Source organism: Homarus americanus, unplaced genomic scaffold, assembly GCF_018991925.1.
Source record: "Homarus americanus isolate GMGI-L3 unplaced genomic scaffold, GMGI_Hamer_2.0 scaffold36970, whole genome shotgun sequence".
Lineage (NCBI taxonomy): Eukaryota > Metazoa > Arthropoda > Malacostraca > Decapoda > Nephropidae > Homarus > Homarus americanus.
The window spans coordinates 1165233-1186076 of NW_024740094.1; the positions used below are offsets into that span (position 1 = coordinate 1165233).

At 43.6% G+C, this 20844-nt stretch overlaps 1 protein-coding gene across 2 annotated transcripts in view; it reads right to left on the reverse strand.

Moving 5' to 3' along the window:
* LOC121875115 (protein naked cuticle homolog 1-like) overlaps positions 1-19734 on the reverse strand; it is a 54153-nt gene extending 34419 nt beyond the window's left edge. For both annotated transcript variants that reach the window (XM_042379482.1, XM_042379481.1), the window contains exon 1: positions 18834-19734. In XM_042379482.1, coding sequence (XP_042235416.1) covers positions 18834-18897 — 64 coding nt within the window. In that variant the 5' untranslated portion in view covers positions 18898-19734. The remainder of the gene's footprint in view (positions 1-18833) is intronic.
* Positions 19735-20844: the final 1110 nt, after the last annotated feature.

Sequence of the window (20844 nt, forward strand, 5' to 3'; positions counted from 1 at the left end):
TTCTTCTCCTTCCTCCTCCTGTACACGTTATCCCTCCAAAACCTCAGTCCGTCCGTCAATCAGTCAGGAGAAGCGTTCATAGAGCTACCTAACGCAGCTGAAACAACAACAACCACATTCCAACACAGAGTACATTAGGACAAGAGACTCTTAGAAAATGGAACGCTGGCATTTAAGGTATTAAAGAAAACGGGATGAGGTGGCAGATGGTGGTAGTAGTAGTGGTTGTAGTAATGGTGATAATGGTAGTGGTGGTGGTGGTAGTAGTGGTGATAGTGGGAGTAGTAGTGAGTGTTAATGGTAATACTTGTGATAGTGGTTGTAGTAATGGTGATGATAGTGGTTGTAGTAATGGTGGTGATAGTGGTAGTAGTAGTAGTGATAGTGGTAGTAGTAGTTGTGATAGTGATAGTAGTGGTGGCAAAGGTAATAGCAGTGATAGTGGTAGTATAAGTAGTGGTAGATAATGGTAGTAGTAGTGGTGGTAGATAATGGTGACAGTAGTAGTAGTAGATGTGGTGGTAGAATCGCACAGAGCAGATCCACGGTGGTGATTTGGGCGCGGGTCAGTGGAGGGGAGAGGGGGGAGGGGGAGGGTGGAAGGAAGGAAGGCTGCCAGGGCGTCTCCGAGCGAACAGTTCCCGGAGTGTGTGGCAAATTATCCAAAACGTTTCACTCAACACTGATTTGTTGATCATTTCGCACCAAGGAACCAACTCCCTCTGAAAACACCGCTTCGAACCCCGTGGAAAACCTCCCTCTCTCTCTCTCTCTCACTCTCTCTCTCTCTCTCTCTCTCTCTCATGACCCGTTCGGTTTAAGCATCGAACGAGGAATAGTAAAAAAGAACAAAATACGATATATTGTGTTCGGTTAGGTTTGAGTTATTCCGAACAACTCGACCAATGGGATTCATTTTAAAGGCGTTCGGGTCATAAATTCCGAACAGGGTCGAAAATCTGACGAAAAAATACACACACACACATATATATATAGGAAGAAAGATGGTTCGGGGTGTCATCCCACTCTGAAACACCCGGCTCATTCTCACTCAGTTTCGTTCGCGTTTGGGTGCGTTCGAAACCCCCATTCTGGCTTTATTAGGATCCCGTTCGATTATGAGGATGAGGGAAGGTGTGTGAAGAGAAAGAATGAAGGGGGGGGGGTGAGGTAAGGAGGAGGGGGTAGGGGGGAAGGAGGGGATAGGGGGGAAGGAGAGGATAGGAGGGATGTGGAGCGAAACATTATGAGGTTTGGGTCGGCTGATAGCGCGAGTCATCCTACCGCCCATCCTGCCCACCCGCCCGCCTGCCGCCCATCCTGCCTGCCTCACTGCCCACCCGCCGCCCATCCTGCCCACCTGTTATCCATCTTCACCATCCGTCACCCATCCAGTAATAAACTCTTAATGATGTACCGAGGAAATAACGTGAAGAGTAGGAAGAAAATAGTACCACTACTACTACCATTACTACTATTGCTACTACTACTTCTACTGCTGCTATTACCACTACTACTACTACTACTATTGCTACTACTTCTACTGCTGCTATTACCACTACTACTACTACTACTATTGCTACTACTTCTACTGCTGCTATTGCTACTACTACTACTACTTCTGCTGTTGTTAATACTGCTACTACTATTACTACAACTGCTATAACTAAGCCTACTACTACTACAACAATTTCAATAAAAAATAAAAGTAATGGCAGGAAATAAATATAAAATAAATACACAAAAAACAATGGTAATAATAATAATAAACATCAATAATATAAAACCAATAAAGACAAATAATAACATAGAAGCTCTAATAGGTGTAAAACATGTGTGTGTGTGTGTGTGTGTGTGTGTGTGTGTGTGTGTGTGTGTGTGTGTGTGTGTGTGTGCCAGTCGCCCTGTACTAGTCTTATTCTCACTGTCACGTGTCGCATCTATTCTTGAGAGAGAGAGAGAGAGAGAGAGAGAGAGAGAGAGAGAGAGAGAGAGATCCTGTTATATTCTTGTAAACAAACATATAACCCAACCCAACCAACCTAACCCAACCCAAACAACCTAACCTAACCTTAACCCAACCCAACCCAACCTTAACCTAACCCAACCCAACCTAACTCCAACCCAGCCCAACCAACCCAACCAGCCCAGCCCACAACTCCAACCCAACCCAATTAACCTAACCTAATGTGAGGCAGATGGATTGGGATGTTACCTACGGAGATACAAAAGATGTGGAACTGAAAGGTGGTAGTGAGTGGTGACTGGTGACGGTGGGTGACTGAGGTGGGTGACTGACGGTGAGTGGTGACGGTGACGGTGGGTGGTGATGGTGGGTGGGGACGGTGATGGTGGGTGGTGAATGGGTGGTGATGGTGGGTGGTGACGGTGGGTGGTGATGGTGGGTGGTGACGGTGACGGTGAGCTAGACTGTGGTGACGGTGGGTGGTGACGGTGGGTGGTGGTGGTGTGGGTGGTGACGGTGGGTGGTGACGGTGGTGGTGGTGACGGTGAGTGGTGAGTGGTGACGGTGGTGACGGTGGGTGGTGATGGTGGGTGGGGTGAGATAACTTGTAATAATTCTCTTATCAAAGGTTTCAACTGTATTGCTAGTAGTGTTATATACACTATAACTAGCAGTCACTACCTCGTTATATATAGCCAGTTACTCTCACCACCACAACCATCATCATCCATCATCATCACCCACCACCATCATCCACCACCCACACACCACAACCATCATCACCCACCACCACTATCACCCACCACCACTATCACCACACCATCATCACCCACCACCATCACCACACCATCATCACCCACCACCACACCACACCATCATCACCACCACCACACACTATCATCACCATCATCACCCACCACCACATCACCATCATCACCCACCACCATCATCACCCATCACCACCACCACCATCATCATCATCCATCACCACCACCACCATCATCACCCATCACCACCATCACTACCACCATCATCATCATCCATCACCACCACCATCACCATCATCGTTCCATACCTTGAAGAATAGCCGCCCGCCTTGTACGACGCCGCCACCTCTGATTTAAATGCTATCAGTGAAGTGATTCCTTCGTCTCCCCTGGACTACGTAAAACCGCTGGACCCGTGCACCCCGTGAGAGAGAGAGAGAGAGAGAGAGAGAGAGAGAGAGAGAGGGGGGGGTGTGAAGGGGTTCGAAGCCAGGATCTCTTCCATTTTAATGAAGATTCGCTGGACCGTGGAAGATTATGACTCTCCTTATGCAAGATTCAATGATTTTTTTTTTGTATGCGAGTCTAGATTTCCGGTCATTCATTTTCTCTTGTTCTTCTCTCCTTCTGTTTCTTATCTTTTCCCTTTCTATGTGTTTGTATTTATCTGTCTCTTTGTGTTTGTCTTTCTTTCTAGCTCTCCTTTTCTCTCTATTATATATATTTATCGCTATTCAGTCCGTTTGTCGGTCCATACGACAGTCTCCCGCAACCATTCAACCAAAACAAAACGATAACTTTCTTCCTCATCCCACGACGACGACCGAGGGAGGGACCGAGGGAGGGAGGGAGGGTGTCGTGACCGAGGCTGGCCACCCATAAACTGGACCCACGAGTGACTGTCAACCCCCACGGAATGTCAGTCACAAAGGCTCACATCAATAGTTATTTTACTTTCAACCCTTATAACGGGTCGTCGCCTAACCTAACCCCCCCCCCCTACCCAGTTCGCCCTCTCCCTCCTCTCTAGCCTATCGAGTTCAACCTATCAACAAACCGACGAGAATACGGGGACAGGGAGGAGGGGGGGGGGGGAGCGCAAAGAAAACACGAGGAAAGATGGGGGGAAAAAAGCAGGAGTAAACAGCGCAAACAATCGAAAGGTATGTAAGATGAATCGTACCAGAGGCAGCCGCAACGTGCAACAGCTCGACCCCGCTAACCTGACACCCCCACCGCTACCACCCACCACAATACCACTCCACAACCGACGCTAAATGACACACCAAGTGTTCCCAACCCTTCGCCACTGTCCCAACTGCACCTCCGCTTCATAATCGGCACGGCAGACACTAGTTAAAGCCCCCCCTCCCCCATCCAAACAAAACTTTATGGGGATTCCTCTTGTACCGTCAGTTTGTCGCTCTCTCGGTGTACACACACATACACGCACACATACATACAGCGGAATGGCTAATCAGGGTCTGGCACAATAGTTAAATGAATGGGCCAACGATTATAAAGGAGTGGCGGCGGTGTGGCTGGTTGATTAGGCGAGTGGGTGGATTGGCGAACGATTAGATGAGTGACCTCGATGAATGGGCGGGAAATTTGATATGGGGTTATGGCAAGGCTGGAGTGGGCGGGTTAGAGTGGGCTGGCTGGAGTGGGCGGGTTAGAGTGGGCTGGCTGGTGGTACCCAACCCCAATAATTAGCTTAGGTTAGGGTACGGTGCCGCAACCCGTTTGATTGGTAGGTTGGTGAGTCCTGACAATTTCATGCGGTGAGGTGCTTGCGCGAATAATCAGATGCGGTTGAATGCGGCCGCGAATTACGACGTGCGCAGGTGCAGCGGCGCGAAATATAACGTACGATAAATTCTAAGAAGTCCCTTATAACCCTGGTGGTATGTATCAGTCAGTTACAAACTTCGATATGAATTCTAGTTAAAAAAAAAACGTTTCTTTTATGACGCCAACCAATGGGTTTCTTTGATGTAGGGACGAAATCCTACCAGCTCAGATGGCTCTACGCCCGAGCACGTTGTTAGCTTAAGATAGCTTAGGTTAGATTAAGCTGGGTTAGGGTGACGTAAAGTTAAGTAAGGTTACACAAGTCAGCTAAGGCAAAGTTAAGATTAAATCAGGTTATAAATCATTTTTGTAAGCCAGACGACGTTACTAAGTCAGGTTTACGGTACGTTTAAGCTGGATCAAATTAGTGTGTGCACCGTATTAGGTTAAACTGGTTTCTGTCCATCTATTCCCATACGTTGTGTTATAAAAAAAAATAAACAGGTTAATAATCGTTGAGCAATACAGCGAATCATGGATAGAGTGGCTGAATGGTCGCCGGCGGGTGTGTGGTGGAATAAATATGTTGGGGATGACGGAGGCCACAGCAGTCACACCGGGAGGTTACCACAGTCAAATTAGAGTTGAATTACAGTTCTACTAAGTCGGTTCTCAGGGCTACATCATATCCAACCAAGACTCTCCTGGCCTAACCTAACCAACCAAGCCTCGTCTAGCCTAACCTAACCTCGTCCAACCAAGCCTCGTCTAGCCTAACCTCACCTCGTCCAACCAAGCCTCGTCTAGCCTAACCTAACCTAACCTCGTCCAACCAAGCCTCGTCTAGCCTAACCTAACCTAGTCCAACCAAGCCTCGTCTAGCCTAACCTAACCTCGTCCAACCAAGCCTCGTGTAGCCTAACCTCACCTATATAGTCTAGCCAAACCTATAATAATCCTAGTCCAGTTTAACCTAATCTAGTGAAATCCAAACCTTGTCTAACATTAACTAAGAGTGTCTCAAACAGTCTGTCTTTCACTCTCTCCAACTTAACGCACTTGGTTAACACTGTAACAACTTAACTGGGGGCTTCATATCGACCTCTTCTCTATATTGATAACTTGAATTTTTTGTCTCATTCGAAATTGTCAAAGAAAATTCCCCTGTTGAGGTTTTTAGTCTTTTGGTCAACTGTGAATAATGGAAAAATGATTTGGTGAGATCTTTTATCCGATGGTCGGGACTGCATCCACGTGTAGAGCAGCGGCACCACCAGCACACCGCACCCCACGCTTATGACTCACACCAGGTGGAAAGATTAGTGAGTTGTTGGCCATAATAAACCTTAATTTCACGGCCAGGTGAGAAGGAGGAAGTCATGAGAGCAACGTCGCAATGGTTATCGTAGCGGCGGCAGTACGCAACGCTTCCCTCCTGCTGCTGCTGTTCCACCCGGTTCATCTACCCGAGACAGTTCCGTTTGCTTGTATAAACACACACACACACACACACACACACACACACACACACACACACCTATTGTATTCCAGCTCAGCCAAACCTGCTTGCTGTAGGTGACGAAAGACCCCATTTAACCACCTAAAAAAGAATGCCAACCCCTTTAATATACTAAAACTGACTCAACTGAAGATCTCCTCCCCCCACACTCCACCAAACCTCTGGTCATCTAAGTATGTTGATCAGCAATACAAATCAGGTCAAAGTTACACAACCCACGTCCCCCCATCACCCCACCCACCAGCGCTACTTAGGGGGTGTGGGGGAATCTTCAGGTAATCCCTCTTGAGAAAAGCGACTTAATGCCAGGGTACGACGTCTTAACCCCCTTGAATACCAGGATCTATTCTTTGAAGTACACACACACACACACACACACACACACACACACAAAACCTAACCTAACCCAGAAAAACCCCAATTTCATTTGCCAGGTAAAAACTATCTAACCTACTAAGTGTTTTTGTCCACCTAATTAATACCACGAAGGGATTCTGTTTATGAGAGAAATTGTCTAGTGAGATTTTGTTTATACACCACTTGGGTTAACCCGAGAGCTAGCTGCTGTACGTACAAGGGTTATTTGTAAACATCAGAGAGAGAACTGGTGGTTTACAACTCACAAACAGTGCTTAACAATCCTGGTAGTTAGAGGCAAAATATGCTCATCCACCTTCACCACAAAGCAAAACTCACCCAAACGCTAACCTAACCTAACCAACCCCCTCAAATAGTATTAGGGTCGTTAATCTTTTGGTAAAATAAGCTTGAGTGGGGGGACGTACTCCGTGTGTGTGTATGTATGTATGTATGTATGTACAGTATGTATGTATGTATGTGTGTTGATAAACGATATATAAAAACCAAACACTTGATCGGCCATTACAGACAGAGACTAAGCCAGCTCTTAACCCTGAGCCAGTTTAGTATGCTAGGCTAAACACCACCCTCCGTCTCCTCCCAGTCACTTCAAGGCGGGTCCACACCATCACTTAAATCACCGTCACTACCTAAGTTCTCTTTCTCTCTCACACACAGACGACGGTTTCAGTTAGTTAAACAAGCCTCTACCATCATCACTACTACCACCATCATCACTACTACCACCATCATCACTACTACCACCATCATCATCACTACTACCACCATCATCACTACTACCACCATCATCATCACTACTACCACCATCATCATCACTACTACCACCATCATCATCACTACTACCACCATCATCATTACTACCACCATCATCACTACTACCACCATCATCACCTCTACCACTACTACAACTTCTACCACCACTACCACCACCACAGCTTGGCGCACGTCTCTGAATAATGAGAGTAACACCTGGTTCATTGCTCCCCTGCCCCCCCCCCCTTCCACACACCTGCCGCGGTCACCAACACTAACCAAAAATTCCACCACCGATTTCAGGTATTCCAATGGCTCCAGTTTTCTGTCTGTACCAACGCCTTGTTAGCTCAGTGGTCAGGGCTAAGAAGTTACGAGAAAACACATCACTGTTTTGGTTAGGTTAGGTTACATTATCCTGTAACTTCCTTCCTTGATTGGTTAGCTCAAGAGATAACAGTTAAGGTAGACTAAGTTTGGTTAGAATAAGTTAGGATTTGGTTTGGTTAAGTGGGATAAGGTTTGGTTATATAACAGGTCAAGCTCGTTTAAGCTGAAGCTCAACTAGGTATGATTAAATAAGCTTAAATGAGCTTCAGTTTGATAAGAATCAGTTAATAGCTACAGTAAGATGACGTAAGCATAACCTACGGTAAGACAGGTTAGATCAGGTTACGTTAGGTTAGGTTAGGTTAGGTTAGGTGCAAATGAAAGGTTAGTCAAGGCTTGATGATGGTGTGTTAGGATTTTCTCTTAAGAGGCAGAAGCACCTCGGCTGCTCCAGGAGCCACATGCACACCCTGTCAGGGATATTACATGCTTCGCGCGCACGACTGACGCATGGGAACGAGGAGTAGCTCTAACGCACGTGAGATGTATATTCATGTGTGATGGACGCATGCTTCAGCCCTCCACACTTGCTTTTAATTTAAACTTTTCTTACAATACTTTTAATTCTCTGGGCGTTACGAGTTTAAAAAAAAAACATCAAAACATATCCCCCAAAACAATCACAAACCTTTTTTAACATTTATATAAACCATTTCTTCCCCCTAAACCAAGAACACTGGGCGACAAAAAAACCTCCCGACCCTTCCTACATAAAACCAAGTCAATTTATATTTGCTTGGACAAAGCCAGAGTTACGGTCAGCCGACGATATCAATAACGGGGTAATTAATTTCTGGCAGTCATGACCACAATGCAGGGCGAGTGATTAAAAGTAAAACTGCTCGTATATTCTAATTACTTGATGACTTAGCGAGCAGCGGGCCGGGCGAGCCACCCTCCCCAGCCAGCGGTACGAAAGCGCCACGATAAAGAACTGGTAATTAAAAGGCAAAAGAGGCAGTGATTAAGGGCAACATGACCGTCGTATACATGGTGGTGTTCAGTGTCGGCGGCGATGAACCGTCCACACACACACAGAGCAAACAAACAACCAACCAACCACAGGAATGATTGTTCAACCACACACGAACTAGTCATTAGCGGTAACAACTACGCCTTACTAATGACCGCTAATACCCACTCCAATCCCGTAGAAAGATAGTCTTGACGTCATCAGTTATTTCCCAAACTTAGGATCCCTTAAATTGTAGTGTTGTTCCTCTTATGTTTTGAATCAATGCTCTTAATCGACGTTGCTAAGGTTTCCCGAATAGTTTTAAGTTATTATGGATCTTATACCGGCTTGGCTGCTTTAAGTCGTCAATAAACTCAAGTACTCGGTTCCTTTTACACTTCTGCTCTTAACCTTAAAAGATGTAAATCCCCTGAGTGTGTTCGTGTATCACTGGGCTTCCCTTAATCCACCGCGACTCAACCTTACCAACTTTTCAAAGCACGCGTCAGTTTTCATAACCTAGGTGTCCAAGCAAATGAAAAATTATGTTACCTATGATGCAACACCTGATGATGTAATGATGTTAATGTGGAAAAAAATCATAGCTAACAACTTTAAAAAAAAAATGTTCAGTTGACATGAAAAAAAAAAGTCACGTTTTGAACTAGCAGCAAGAATGTTCACTGCTCGTCCCGGGGTCAGAAAATCACACATATACGAGGCTGTGCTGCTATCATGCCTGGCCTACCTTGAGCTCGGTTACATTTACGAGCAGTAAATAATGATGTGGAATGTCCTGGCAAGAAAACAAGGTCGTGATAGACGGGAAAAAAAAGTTAGAAAAAAAAATTGTTACTCCTTTGATCATGTGAAACAACACAGCAGGTATTTTGAGTGTTGGCGTTTGAAGTCAAAGTTACTACGTTAGGATAATTCTTTCTCTCATCTTGTTTTTTAGTGAAGGTACAGTCATTTTCTGTTTAGGAGCTTAATACAGCCAGTGCTCTCCGTCGCTACCCTTCTGAACCGGTCATGGCGCCACGGTGTGCAGGCGACTACCGACAACAATAAGCAACATATGTAATTCGTTATCATTTATAGACTAATATTATGAAGGACTGATAAGACTGATAAAGGGACCCCACAATACAGTCAGGGCGAAATAAAACTCAAGTCCCAAGTCGGCCCCTGTGAACAGATTACAAAGCATCACTGTCTTGTCATCAATACTCGGGGTGATAAGATACAACCCAGTCGTCGGCAGTGTTATTACTTTAACAGCCTATTGAGTGTTTATGGCAGCAACACACTTCCCTTTGATGCAACAATGACTAATCTTGAAACTGAAGAGATATACGAATTTCAACAATATTTAAATCAGGGGAGAACTTTAAGTGTGTACACGTCAGCAGAGTTTCAGAAGGGGGAGGGGAAGAGGGTTAAACACATATACAACTAAAAGATCAAAATAATCCCAAACTATACGAGTGTTTAATCCCAGTTCATGCAAGCAAAGTGACTTAACCTAAACATCTGCCTTCAGTGTGTTTACAGAGACTCCTTCATGTTTGCGTTTACAGCATCTCTTGTGGGAGTTATATTCACCCGCAAAAAAAACACACAACAGTACCGGTACTTGCTCGTCACAACAGTACCGGTACTTGCTCGTATCATATTCTACACCAGACTATTTTCTTCATTCTCACGGTAACTTAAAACATGCAGGCACCCAGGGGTTACACGTCAACAACACAACACCATTACCCCCGCCACTACACCATCATCCCTCACCAACACTACACCATCAACCTACACCACCACCACTACACCATCAACCTACACCACCACCACTACACCATCATCCCTCACCACCACTACACCATCAACCTACACCACCACACCATTATCCCTCACCACCACTACCCCATCAACCCTCCTCCACCATCACCACCACAAAGTCTAGCTAATGAAAATATCGCCGGAGTGGACATGAAGAATACTAAGTCTCGTGGAGGAACATGATGGAGTAGAGGAGCATGATGGAGTAGAGGAACATGATGGAGTAGAGGAACATGATGGAGTAGAGGAACATGATGGAGTAGAGGAACATGATGGAGTAGAGGAACATGATGGAGTAGAGGAACATGATGGAGTGGAGGAACATGATGGAGTGGAGGAACATGATGGAGAAGAGGAACATGATGGAGTAGAGGAACATGATGGAGTAGAGGAACATGATGGAGTAGAGGAACATGATGGATGGAGTGGAGGAGAACATGATGGAGTGATGGAGTAGAGAACATGATGGAGTAGAGTAGAGGAACATGATGGAGTGATGAGTGGAGGGCATGATGGAGTGATGGAGTAGAGATGGAGTAGAGGAACATGATGGAGTACATGATGGCATGATGAGAGCATGATGGAGTAGACATGATGGGTAGAAGAGGAGCATGGAGTAGAGGAACATGATGGAGTAGAGGAACATGATGGAGTAGAGAACATGATGGAGTAGAGGAACATGATGGAGTAGAGGAACATGATGGAGTAGAGGAACATGATGGAGTGGAGGAACATGATGGAGTGGATGAATATGGAAGAGGAATATGATGAAGTAGAGGAACATGATGAAGTAGAACATGAAGTAGAGGAACATGATAGAGCAGAAGAACATGATGGAGGAACAGGAGTCGTATAAAACAAGAAAAGTCTCCCTCACAAATCAGCCAATCAATCAGTTGTTGGTTTTACCGAGGCTCTCAACTCGTCTTGCTGCTGTGACCGTCTCTTAAAAGTTATAGAGGCCAAGACGACCACTTAAAAAACTAGTTTGTATAGTTTGTAGGTATAGAATTAAACGCCAAAATACACTTCAACTGAACAAGGGGAGATGGAGGGAAAGGGTGAGAGGAGGGAAGAATGAGAGGAGGGAAAGGGTGAGAGGAGGGAAAGGGTGAGAGGAGGGAAAGGGTGAGAGGGAAAGGGTGAGAGGAGGAAAAGGGTAAGAGGAGGGAAAGGGTGAGAGGAGGGAAAGGGTGACAATAAGCTCTTGGGAAACAAAAACTAAAAAACTAACCATTACCTGTTGCTATACCTGATGAAAATATACATCAACTAATCTTATAATGTATAGACGCTATTTACCGCTTATAACGCCTACTACTGTGAATAAATTACCAACGGGGGGATATATATATATATTTCCTTTGTAATTCAACTAGCATAAGTCTTCCACCATTGAGTAAATAGAGGAAATACACCTGGCAACACCTCCGAGGGTAAATGTATGTGTATCAAGAATATCAACACAGGTCGCCAACAGGTAAGTCTTGAGATGATTGCCCCCATGTACAGGTAAGTCTTGAGATGATTGCCCCCATGTACAGGTAAGTCTTGAGATGATTGCCCCCATGTATAGGTAAGTCTTGAGATGATTGCCCCCATGTATAGGTAAAGTCTTGAGATGATTGCCCCCATGTATAGGTAAGTCTTGAGATGATTGCCCCCATGTATACGAGGTCACCTGAGCACACCTGTTAATAGTATCCCAACAATGTCGTCTTCCGTTTATTCTCACTAACAACCACACCTGGCTTAAGAGAAAAATGTATTAATGAACCTTTAAATCATTCATAAATGTAGATATAACACCATTTCATAACACCAAAATATGTAAATGACTAAATAACACTATAAAACTGTCATATGAATCAACATATTTTAGTTACTGTTCGGTGTTGTGAAGCAGATAGCGTAAGTGGGAGCTAAGAGAATATTATACACGGGTCCCATACGTGGTATATTTCTTCCCGCCTCAAGTTGCCTCTGGAGCCATCAACACTACCTGAAGGAGATACTAACTTAAGTGCCTGTAGTAGTGACTGTAGGAGGAAGAAATGTAGTAGCTACGTGGTGAACAGATCAGAGTTGACGCCCAGTTTATCACTCATCTCAAGTGACGACACGAAATACTCAAAACGTATAGGCATATCTTGACAAAATTTAGGCCTAAGTTATTCAAATGATGTGAAATGTATAAACAAAAGTTAAAAATTACGTGAAATATATTAAAAAAAAGTTACAAACGACGTGAAAAGTTAAAAAAAAAAAAGTCTGATTGGACCTGATCAGCTAGTCAGATACCATCAATAGATACATATTATCAAGAACCAGATAACACACAAACACCCTCCAATAAATCAGAACACGTACTTACGATACCGGGTCAAAAATAAACCAATACATATCATCCGTGAGAGCTAAACTAATAACGTTACTTAGGGTTATCGATAAAAAAATAAAAAAATAAATACATACAGAATCTCCGGAAGGTTTGTCTTGTGGAGCGAGGCTAACGGAAGACCCTGCCAGTGACGATAATCTGCCGCCACTTAAGCTACATCCCGTTTGTATTAGCTTTAAGCGTCAATATCTTATCATGATAAAAGTTTTGCAGATCTTTAGCCCTTGAGACGGTTGCTATGCCCCCAGCCCTATACCGGAGCTAGTCTATAATACTAGTGCTATTATTACCTTCTGGAGGGTGTGGGGGAGAGGGGTGGGGGTTGTCTATATAAGCTGGAAATAACGATCTGATATTGTTTTTGTTTAGTGCACGCGTTTCAAGACCTGAGATGCTGAAGAGTAGTCACAATTTTTTTCTCATTTTTTTATGGTTTCAGATGTAGTAACCTGTAGTAACCTGTACTTAAATGGCTGCAGTGTCTTAAAACAGTACAGCAACAACACGGCAGAAGGAAGACCCACAACTCCACCCGAGGAAGGTGAAAAAAAAAAACAATGAAAAGCAACGTACTTATAACTCCTCCCTCTTGACCACAACACAACTCAGCTACTGTACCTCATCAATAACTCCTAACACAACACTACACGTATCTTTATTCTCAACTTCATAAATCTACCTCAGTTCTCAAATTAACTTCTAGAGACCTAAATAAAATATCTTCTTTACATCAGTCAGAAGAAAAACAAAATAGCTAACTTTGTTCCTAAAAATAAAATTCCTTTTTTTCCCACGACACTGGAAGAAAATAATCGTGATAATAAACAATAGACCCGGTACAGTGTCTTGACTCCGCTGTCTGGTGTAGGGATTTGTTTTATCTTTAGCTGAATTAAAAAAAAAAAATCATTGCCATTTCTCTCCCTCTTGTGTGTGGGTGCGTGTAAAACATTTAAATGACAATATTGATAAGTAACAGCTATAATCTCCACGACCAAGGACTATAGGCTACACTACCGACCCTTCCAGTACCAACATTCCAGTATATAAAATTAACTCTGGTTTAATATGAAAATTAAACCAACTCCATAAACCCACCCCTTCCACCACCACCACCCCAGTTTGTTGACGTGAATCCGGACAATACTCTGAGGTAATAAAAATCACATTAGACTCAATTTACAGTATTAATAAGGGTCTAAATTACTAGGGACCTCAAGCTAAGGAATTTGAATTATTTTAGGTATTTACGTCGCCATACTTGGGGTACTCTTTTTTTTTACTGCGGTTTTGGGGAGGAGGAGAAGGAATGTCTGTCTGGTTAAATATATAATGACTGGTTATATAAGAGACAGTGTGGGGGCTTCATGACTGACTTGTAAATGGTGAAAAATATCCGTGAATAATCTTGTGGGAAGGAGTTGTGGATTTGATAATGTTAGTGTGTGTGTGTGTGTGTGTGTGTGTGTGAATCACGATACAGAAACACCCACGGCGGGAGGAAATAACTAAGCATGGCGCAAAACGAACACACACAAGAACATATGAACATAAGAATGGAGGAAACTGCAGCGGGCCTATTGGCCCATACTGGGCAGTCCCGTTTACACCCAACCCCTATTGCTCATATAAGCATCCAACCTATGTTTGAAGCTATCCAGCGTATTCGAGTTAATGATATTTGGTAACTTGTTCCACTCATCCACTACTCTGTTTCCATACCAGTGTTTACCTATTTCACGCCTAAATCTAAATTTGTCTAATTTAAAACCAATGTTACGAGTTCGCTCCTGGTTGGATAGTTTGAGTACCTTTGTAATGTCCCCTTTGTTTAGCCCTGCCTTCCACTACTTATACACCTCTATCAGGTCGCCCCTCGCTCTACGTCTCTCGAGGGAGTGCAAATTAAGATGCTTTAACCTGTTTCTATACTCAAGGTTCCTAATGCCCGGGATTAGTCTTGTCATTCTCCTCTGAATTCTTTCCAATGATTCCAATCCATTCTGTAATACGGTGACCAGAACTGAACTGCGTAATCCAGGTGTGGTCTCACAAGCGCAAGATACAGTTTTAGGATGACCTCGCTAGTCTTGTAACTAACACTCCTTTGTATGAACCCAAGTACTTTATTAGCCTTGTTACGAGCAAAAACACATTGTTTACTTGGCTTAAGGTTCCTACTTATCATTACTCCTAAACCTCTCTCGCTAAAACTCATATTAATAACAGCTCTAACCACTTAAAGATCGATGTAATTATAACTCGTCCAATGAGCTACTACTTCCCCTATAACCAACCCGATGATTAAAAAAATAAAATTAACCCCTTAATATTACTTACTTCACTCCATTAACGGAAGGAAAGTGAATAGTCGCATCCCATTTGGCAAGGAAATAGCGGACAAAAATACATATCTCAGTCAGACACCGAAATGGGATGATAAAACGTCATGAAAAACCCCAACATTATATTACCCCGTTTACCTATCCACCTATCCACCCACCTACCACCATTACCCTGACAATAAATAACAACACAAAATATAGTAGTACTAAACACGACCAACAATGAATGAAAATGACCCACACACGAGAGAGATGGTCCGGGCCGTTTGTTGGATCAATGTAGGTGAGGTTACCCAGGCTGTCGTAACCCTGAAACAAAATCCTACCAGTCAAACAGGATTTCCCTTAAGAGATAAAATCCTCCAACAGAAAATTATCCAAGTCAATCCCACCAATCCTGACTCCCTTAACCATGAAATGCCCCCTGTTAAAGATTAGTTAAGTTACGGAAGGTTATAGGAGTAAATTGGATTAAAGTGGGTTAGGTTAAATTAACACGGACGGATGTTTAATCAGTAACCACATTATTACGTTTAGGTAAATAAGTTTCTGGGAAATGTAGATCGTGTAAACATCATCACCACAAGGTCGTACAAACCACGACGCGCGCAAAAAACAATTGCATTATCAGTTAAGTCAGGAATGGCGGAAATTGGAAAGAACGTAAGCAACCAAGAAATAACTACAGATGGTTTAAAAGAGACCATGACAAGCGTTACATTCCACTGTTAACCTATAATTTAATCGCCATATACCAACCTGTTAGCTCGTAAACAACAAACACGAGTTAGTTTGTAAGCCGTGTCCAGAATAGACATTTATGATGTTTTTCCGTCAGTGATACAGTGAGTCAGTTATGTAATGGAGCTGCTAGAAGAGATAAAAGCTACGGTACAGCTGGTTAATGACGCTAATGGCAGCTAACATGTCGCCGCCTCATATTAAAATCGATGAAACGGGCTTCTAACGTTCTAGCCACACTAATTACGTAAATCTAAGTGCATTTAATTGCCATTTAGGTCATCCAAGGTCATGTGAACTTCCTAAATGTCACACGACAGATTTAGCCTCACGAGCTTCGAAATTTTTTCTGCCGCAGCTGCCGTAAGTGAGCGAGGTAGATGCGTTCTCACACCTCCAGCAAGGAGTTAAATCTAGCCTTTAAAGTTTCATCTCAATGCACGTAGCTTAAGAGACTTAGGTCGGTTTTATATCTCCGGTTAGCTTATAAAGATTAACACAAGGAATCATCAGAATCCATCACAGCGTCGCGCGTTAAGTGATTCACAAAACCCCTGGAAACCTATTCACTTCTATACTATGAAAGAAAATTCAATGTAAAAAGATTTGAAAACCATTTAAGCGTTAGATTAGATAAGCTGAGGTGGTCCCATCAGATGCATGTTTATCATCTCAATTCAGGAGGAAAATCTATCGTTAAAAAACCTTAGAGTGGGGAGCCCGAGACCCTCTACCCGACCAAGACTCCACCATGATTTTTTTTTCCCAAGGTGGTACTTGGCTAGTCTCGAGCGGTGTGTACATAATCCACCGCTCAAGCACCGATTCTTAAGATGTGTCTGTAAATACAACCGTCCTTGGTGCTGTGGCCAAAGAAAAATAGACACGAGAAAATCTTTTTTTTTAACGATTGCGAAAACGGGGAAGACGAGCGAAAGAGTGTGTGAATAAAATAAGGCGTGATAGGGATAGCCTGCCTGGCGTGACTTGACGGAAAACGCGCCAAATCTGACTCATTGAAAACGGCGAGGCAAGAAGAAATCAGTCTCGTCGAAAGCACCACTATAACATCTGTGATTTTCCCCTTAAGGTAATGGAGAAACTTTCTGAAAATCTGACACCGCTCACAGTACGATGATGGGAATTCTGATTCATCTCAACTGGGAATGAAAATTTGACTAGGCTGAAGCAACACGGGTGAAAGAAATCGACTCATCACTATATACATAAACTAAATCTGCCTCATCTCTCACTTAATGGAAGCAGCTAAGGCAAAAAAAATGTAAACTCATTTCAAACAATATCAAAGGAAAACACGACTCATCAAAGGAAAAGTTTTACGACACATCAAAGGAAAACACGACACATCAAAGGAAAAGTTTTACGGCACATCAAAGGAAAACACGACACATCAAAGGAAAAGTTTTACGGCACATCAAAGGAAAACACGACTCATCAAAGGAAAAAAACGACTCATCAAAGGAATGAAAAAAGTCATCTATCTAGACGTGAATACTAAATGGCTTACAACTAACGAAACGAAACATAAACAGCAACAAGCATTAATAAACACTCGACCATTGATTGCCATAACAGACACAAAAATAAATCAATAAAAACGCAAGAACAACACTCACACCGATAAACCAGAGAAACGCAAATACTTAAAAACTGAAGAAAATCAGTAAATATAAACGCTCTAACACGAACAGTTAAAAAAGAGAGCGGGAATATTTTATGCGCTTGGAGTCCATTGAAGGGTATCCGCAGATACCACAGAGGATCAGACACTTCTGGGCGGCGTCTTTTTGAAGGATCAACGGACGTGCAACATCACCCTCAGCTCGCCTTTCAATGTGGGTCAAAGTCACCAGCCAGCCAGCGCCACCACCAGCCTACCTCGCTCTGCCCTGCCAACCACCATTGCCAGCCCCGTCATCTTTTAAAATTCTGTTTATGGTTGTTCTGAGCTGCAAGGAAGACGTTAGTTTAAGTTACACGGGAGACGGGTAGTAACTTGAGTCTCATTACCAGCCCGTCACCTCATAATTCCTACCACTTAGTTAAGTTATGAGGGAGACATGTTACTGTATAACTTTGTCTCATTTACCCTCGAAAAGGTTAGTTTTAGCTCTGGATATTAATGATAACGAGGAACTGGTCATTGGATGCCTAGAGCCAGAGAAACGGACTTAAGTATCAAATTTAAAAAAAATGGTTCTTTACAAACATATGATCACATGATGCAAGACGTTCGTATTCATTAATTCTAAAGGTTCTTAAATGCCTACCTTCATTTTACCTGGCATGGTCCCGCGACGCGCCTGGCCCTCACAGCATGGATATATCAAGTATATTAAATGCTAATTAACATGCATAAACATGCTCACACACAAACGCTATAAATTAATAATTTGCAGTGTAACTTACATTTTACACCACCTCAAAAGGGAGCCGAATGACTCGTGTACTATTTATTGACACAAGCACTGACGCTCGTTGGCAACGGTAACGGGTAAGAGCAAGAAGGAAATGGGATAACAAGTACTACTCCACTATCTGTCCTCACTACACCTTGCCGAAAATCGTTAAAAGTTAAGAAGACACGACACATCATCGCTCAATACATCAAAGGGCACCGAAGACACAACACACACACATAAAATAAAAACACCAATACTTAACCCTAGAAAAAAAACTTACACAGATTTAACAAACTTAAGACTTTGGGCACGACGTCAACACTTGGTAACCGGTGGAAGCACAACCTTCCACAGAAACATCATAATACTGTATTGTCATTCATAGCATGCACAAGTTCTACCTACAACAGTGAGGAAGTTCTAACACACCAAATAAAACTTACCAGCAATAACAAGTCACAAGATAACTAATGATTCCGTTGGTCTCATTACACGACATACAGTATTCTATCACATGCTTACGTCCGACTAAGTTCTACAGACAGCGAAAAAAACTCACCATTGATGTGTTTGTACCCGTTGAAGAACTTGGCACGACACCATTTAACGAACGAGTTGGCCATGACTTGGGACTGCTGGGCCTACCACATCATCGTTCCAATCTCAGTACGGTGTTGCGTGAGTTAGCGAAGTTGTGGCCCCATGGTGCTGGGACCAGAACTTCTCGACCCCGTCTTGAAAAGTAACCTCACCGGCCCGTAGAGTTCTTCCCCAGACTCGCCAAAGTTAAATAACATCCACAAAGTCGGTAGAAGTAGGTGAAAATCCACAAAAATCACTTAAAAAGTTGATCAAGTCACTCGTTCACTGATGACAAGTCAGGTACTGCCGCTATTAGCTAATTCACAGCCATGTCACACCAACTTCCTTGTTCACTGCTGTGTTCCGCGTCGGCGTCTTTAGATAGTAACTTTTCCTTCAGGGGTAAAAGTTAGTTTCTAGGTGTGGGTAGGGAGGTAGGAGCCAGTCAGGGCCCGGTGGACGCGTCGGCAATACACAATTGATAGCTTATCTTGGCTGGTCTACACGGGCCCTTTGATCCGCGCCGCCAACGATAGCCTGCAGATAACGTATATTCTTGACTGACTCTTTCTTGCGCTCAAACACAACTTGGAATTTCACCAGACGCACAAAATACAAAGTTTTTCTTCGCGTATCTATAACATTCCTGTCGTGAGAGCGGTTTTGTTAGATCTACTTGTGGGAAAACACCTTTTTCTTAATTACATTTCTGTTAGAAAGTCGTTGATACACACTCTATCACTTGGCACACTGATACACAGAGACTCTTCACGTCGGAGGAGTTGCAATGCTACCCCTCTGACGGTGTTGCACTCACTGGTGTTGCAATGCCAGTGCCACAGGTTAAAAGACAAGCCGCGCGCACACTCCCTCCCTCAGTCACCTCAACACTGGTCATTTTCTCTCTCCTTCTCTCTCTCCCCGCCTCTCTCAGTTGCCCAGTCTTAATTTACTTACCTTCCTGCCCTACTAATTTGATCTTTTAACATCCACACGTTCGACGGTATATAACACTGGTGTTATTGTCGTCTGTAATAGTCTTTACTGACTCTTTAAAAACTTGTTTAGTAGTCAATACATAGATATATTTATGCATGCCATGGAGTTCTCCGCTGGTCCACTGGGGTTGCCGGGAGTCGCATTCCGAAACTGTCGTACCGCAGTGCTCCTGAATGAATGGTTGTTCCATCCACTCCTTTTTTTGTATTTCTTTATACAGTACACTTAATACTCATCTTGTACAGCCTGTGTGTACTCCTGCACTGTACAATAGTTAATAGGAATTCCTTAAAGGAAATCAACAACGGTACTTATGTTTATCATAAAACTGTCGTCAAACACACTCACGCAATAACAACATCTTATCCGTAAAAAAAAAACAAGATACGACACACACACATACATACAAACTCAAGACTATACACTTTAACTAGACACATTAGAGTGTTTCTCAGAGCGGAGGGCCTCAAAAGAACCTCGCAATGACTCAGAAACGACTTCTCAAAAGAGGAGGAGGACCTTGTGGGGTGAGGGGCAGGATTCCTTGCTACATTGGATTCCCTGCAACAACCAAATGACCACCACACGCCGCTCCGCTCTTCCCTTTGGTCTCACCGACAGACCGAACGGCCCCGCGCGCGGTTGCCACCTCTACTTTTTTCTTCAACAATTCGCTTATTTTGCGTTACTTTCGCTAAAAGTTTCATTCATAGCTGGCTGGAGGACCCGTCGAGTGATCGCTTGGAAGGTGTTCACGCGGGTTTTAGGGGGAGGCGAGTTGTAAGGGGGGCTAAATAGGGGGTAAATATGGGGTACTAATAGTAAGACTACTCAGGTCTATGTGCCATGAGGGAAGGGGGGGTGGTTGGTGGTTGGAGGGGTGGAGGAGATGGAGGGATAGGAGGTGGCGGCCTGACGGATGTTTAGGGTGGGAGGGTAGGGAGGATAAATCCCTCTAGGGAAGGGGTATAAATAATTAGGGTACATGG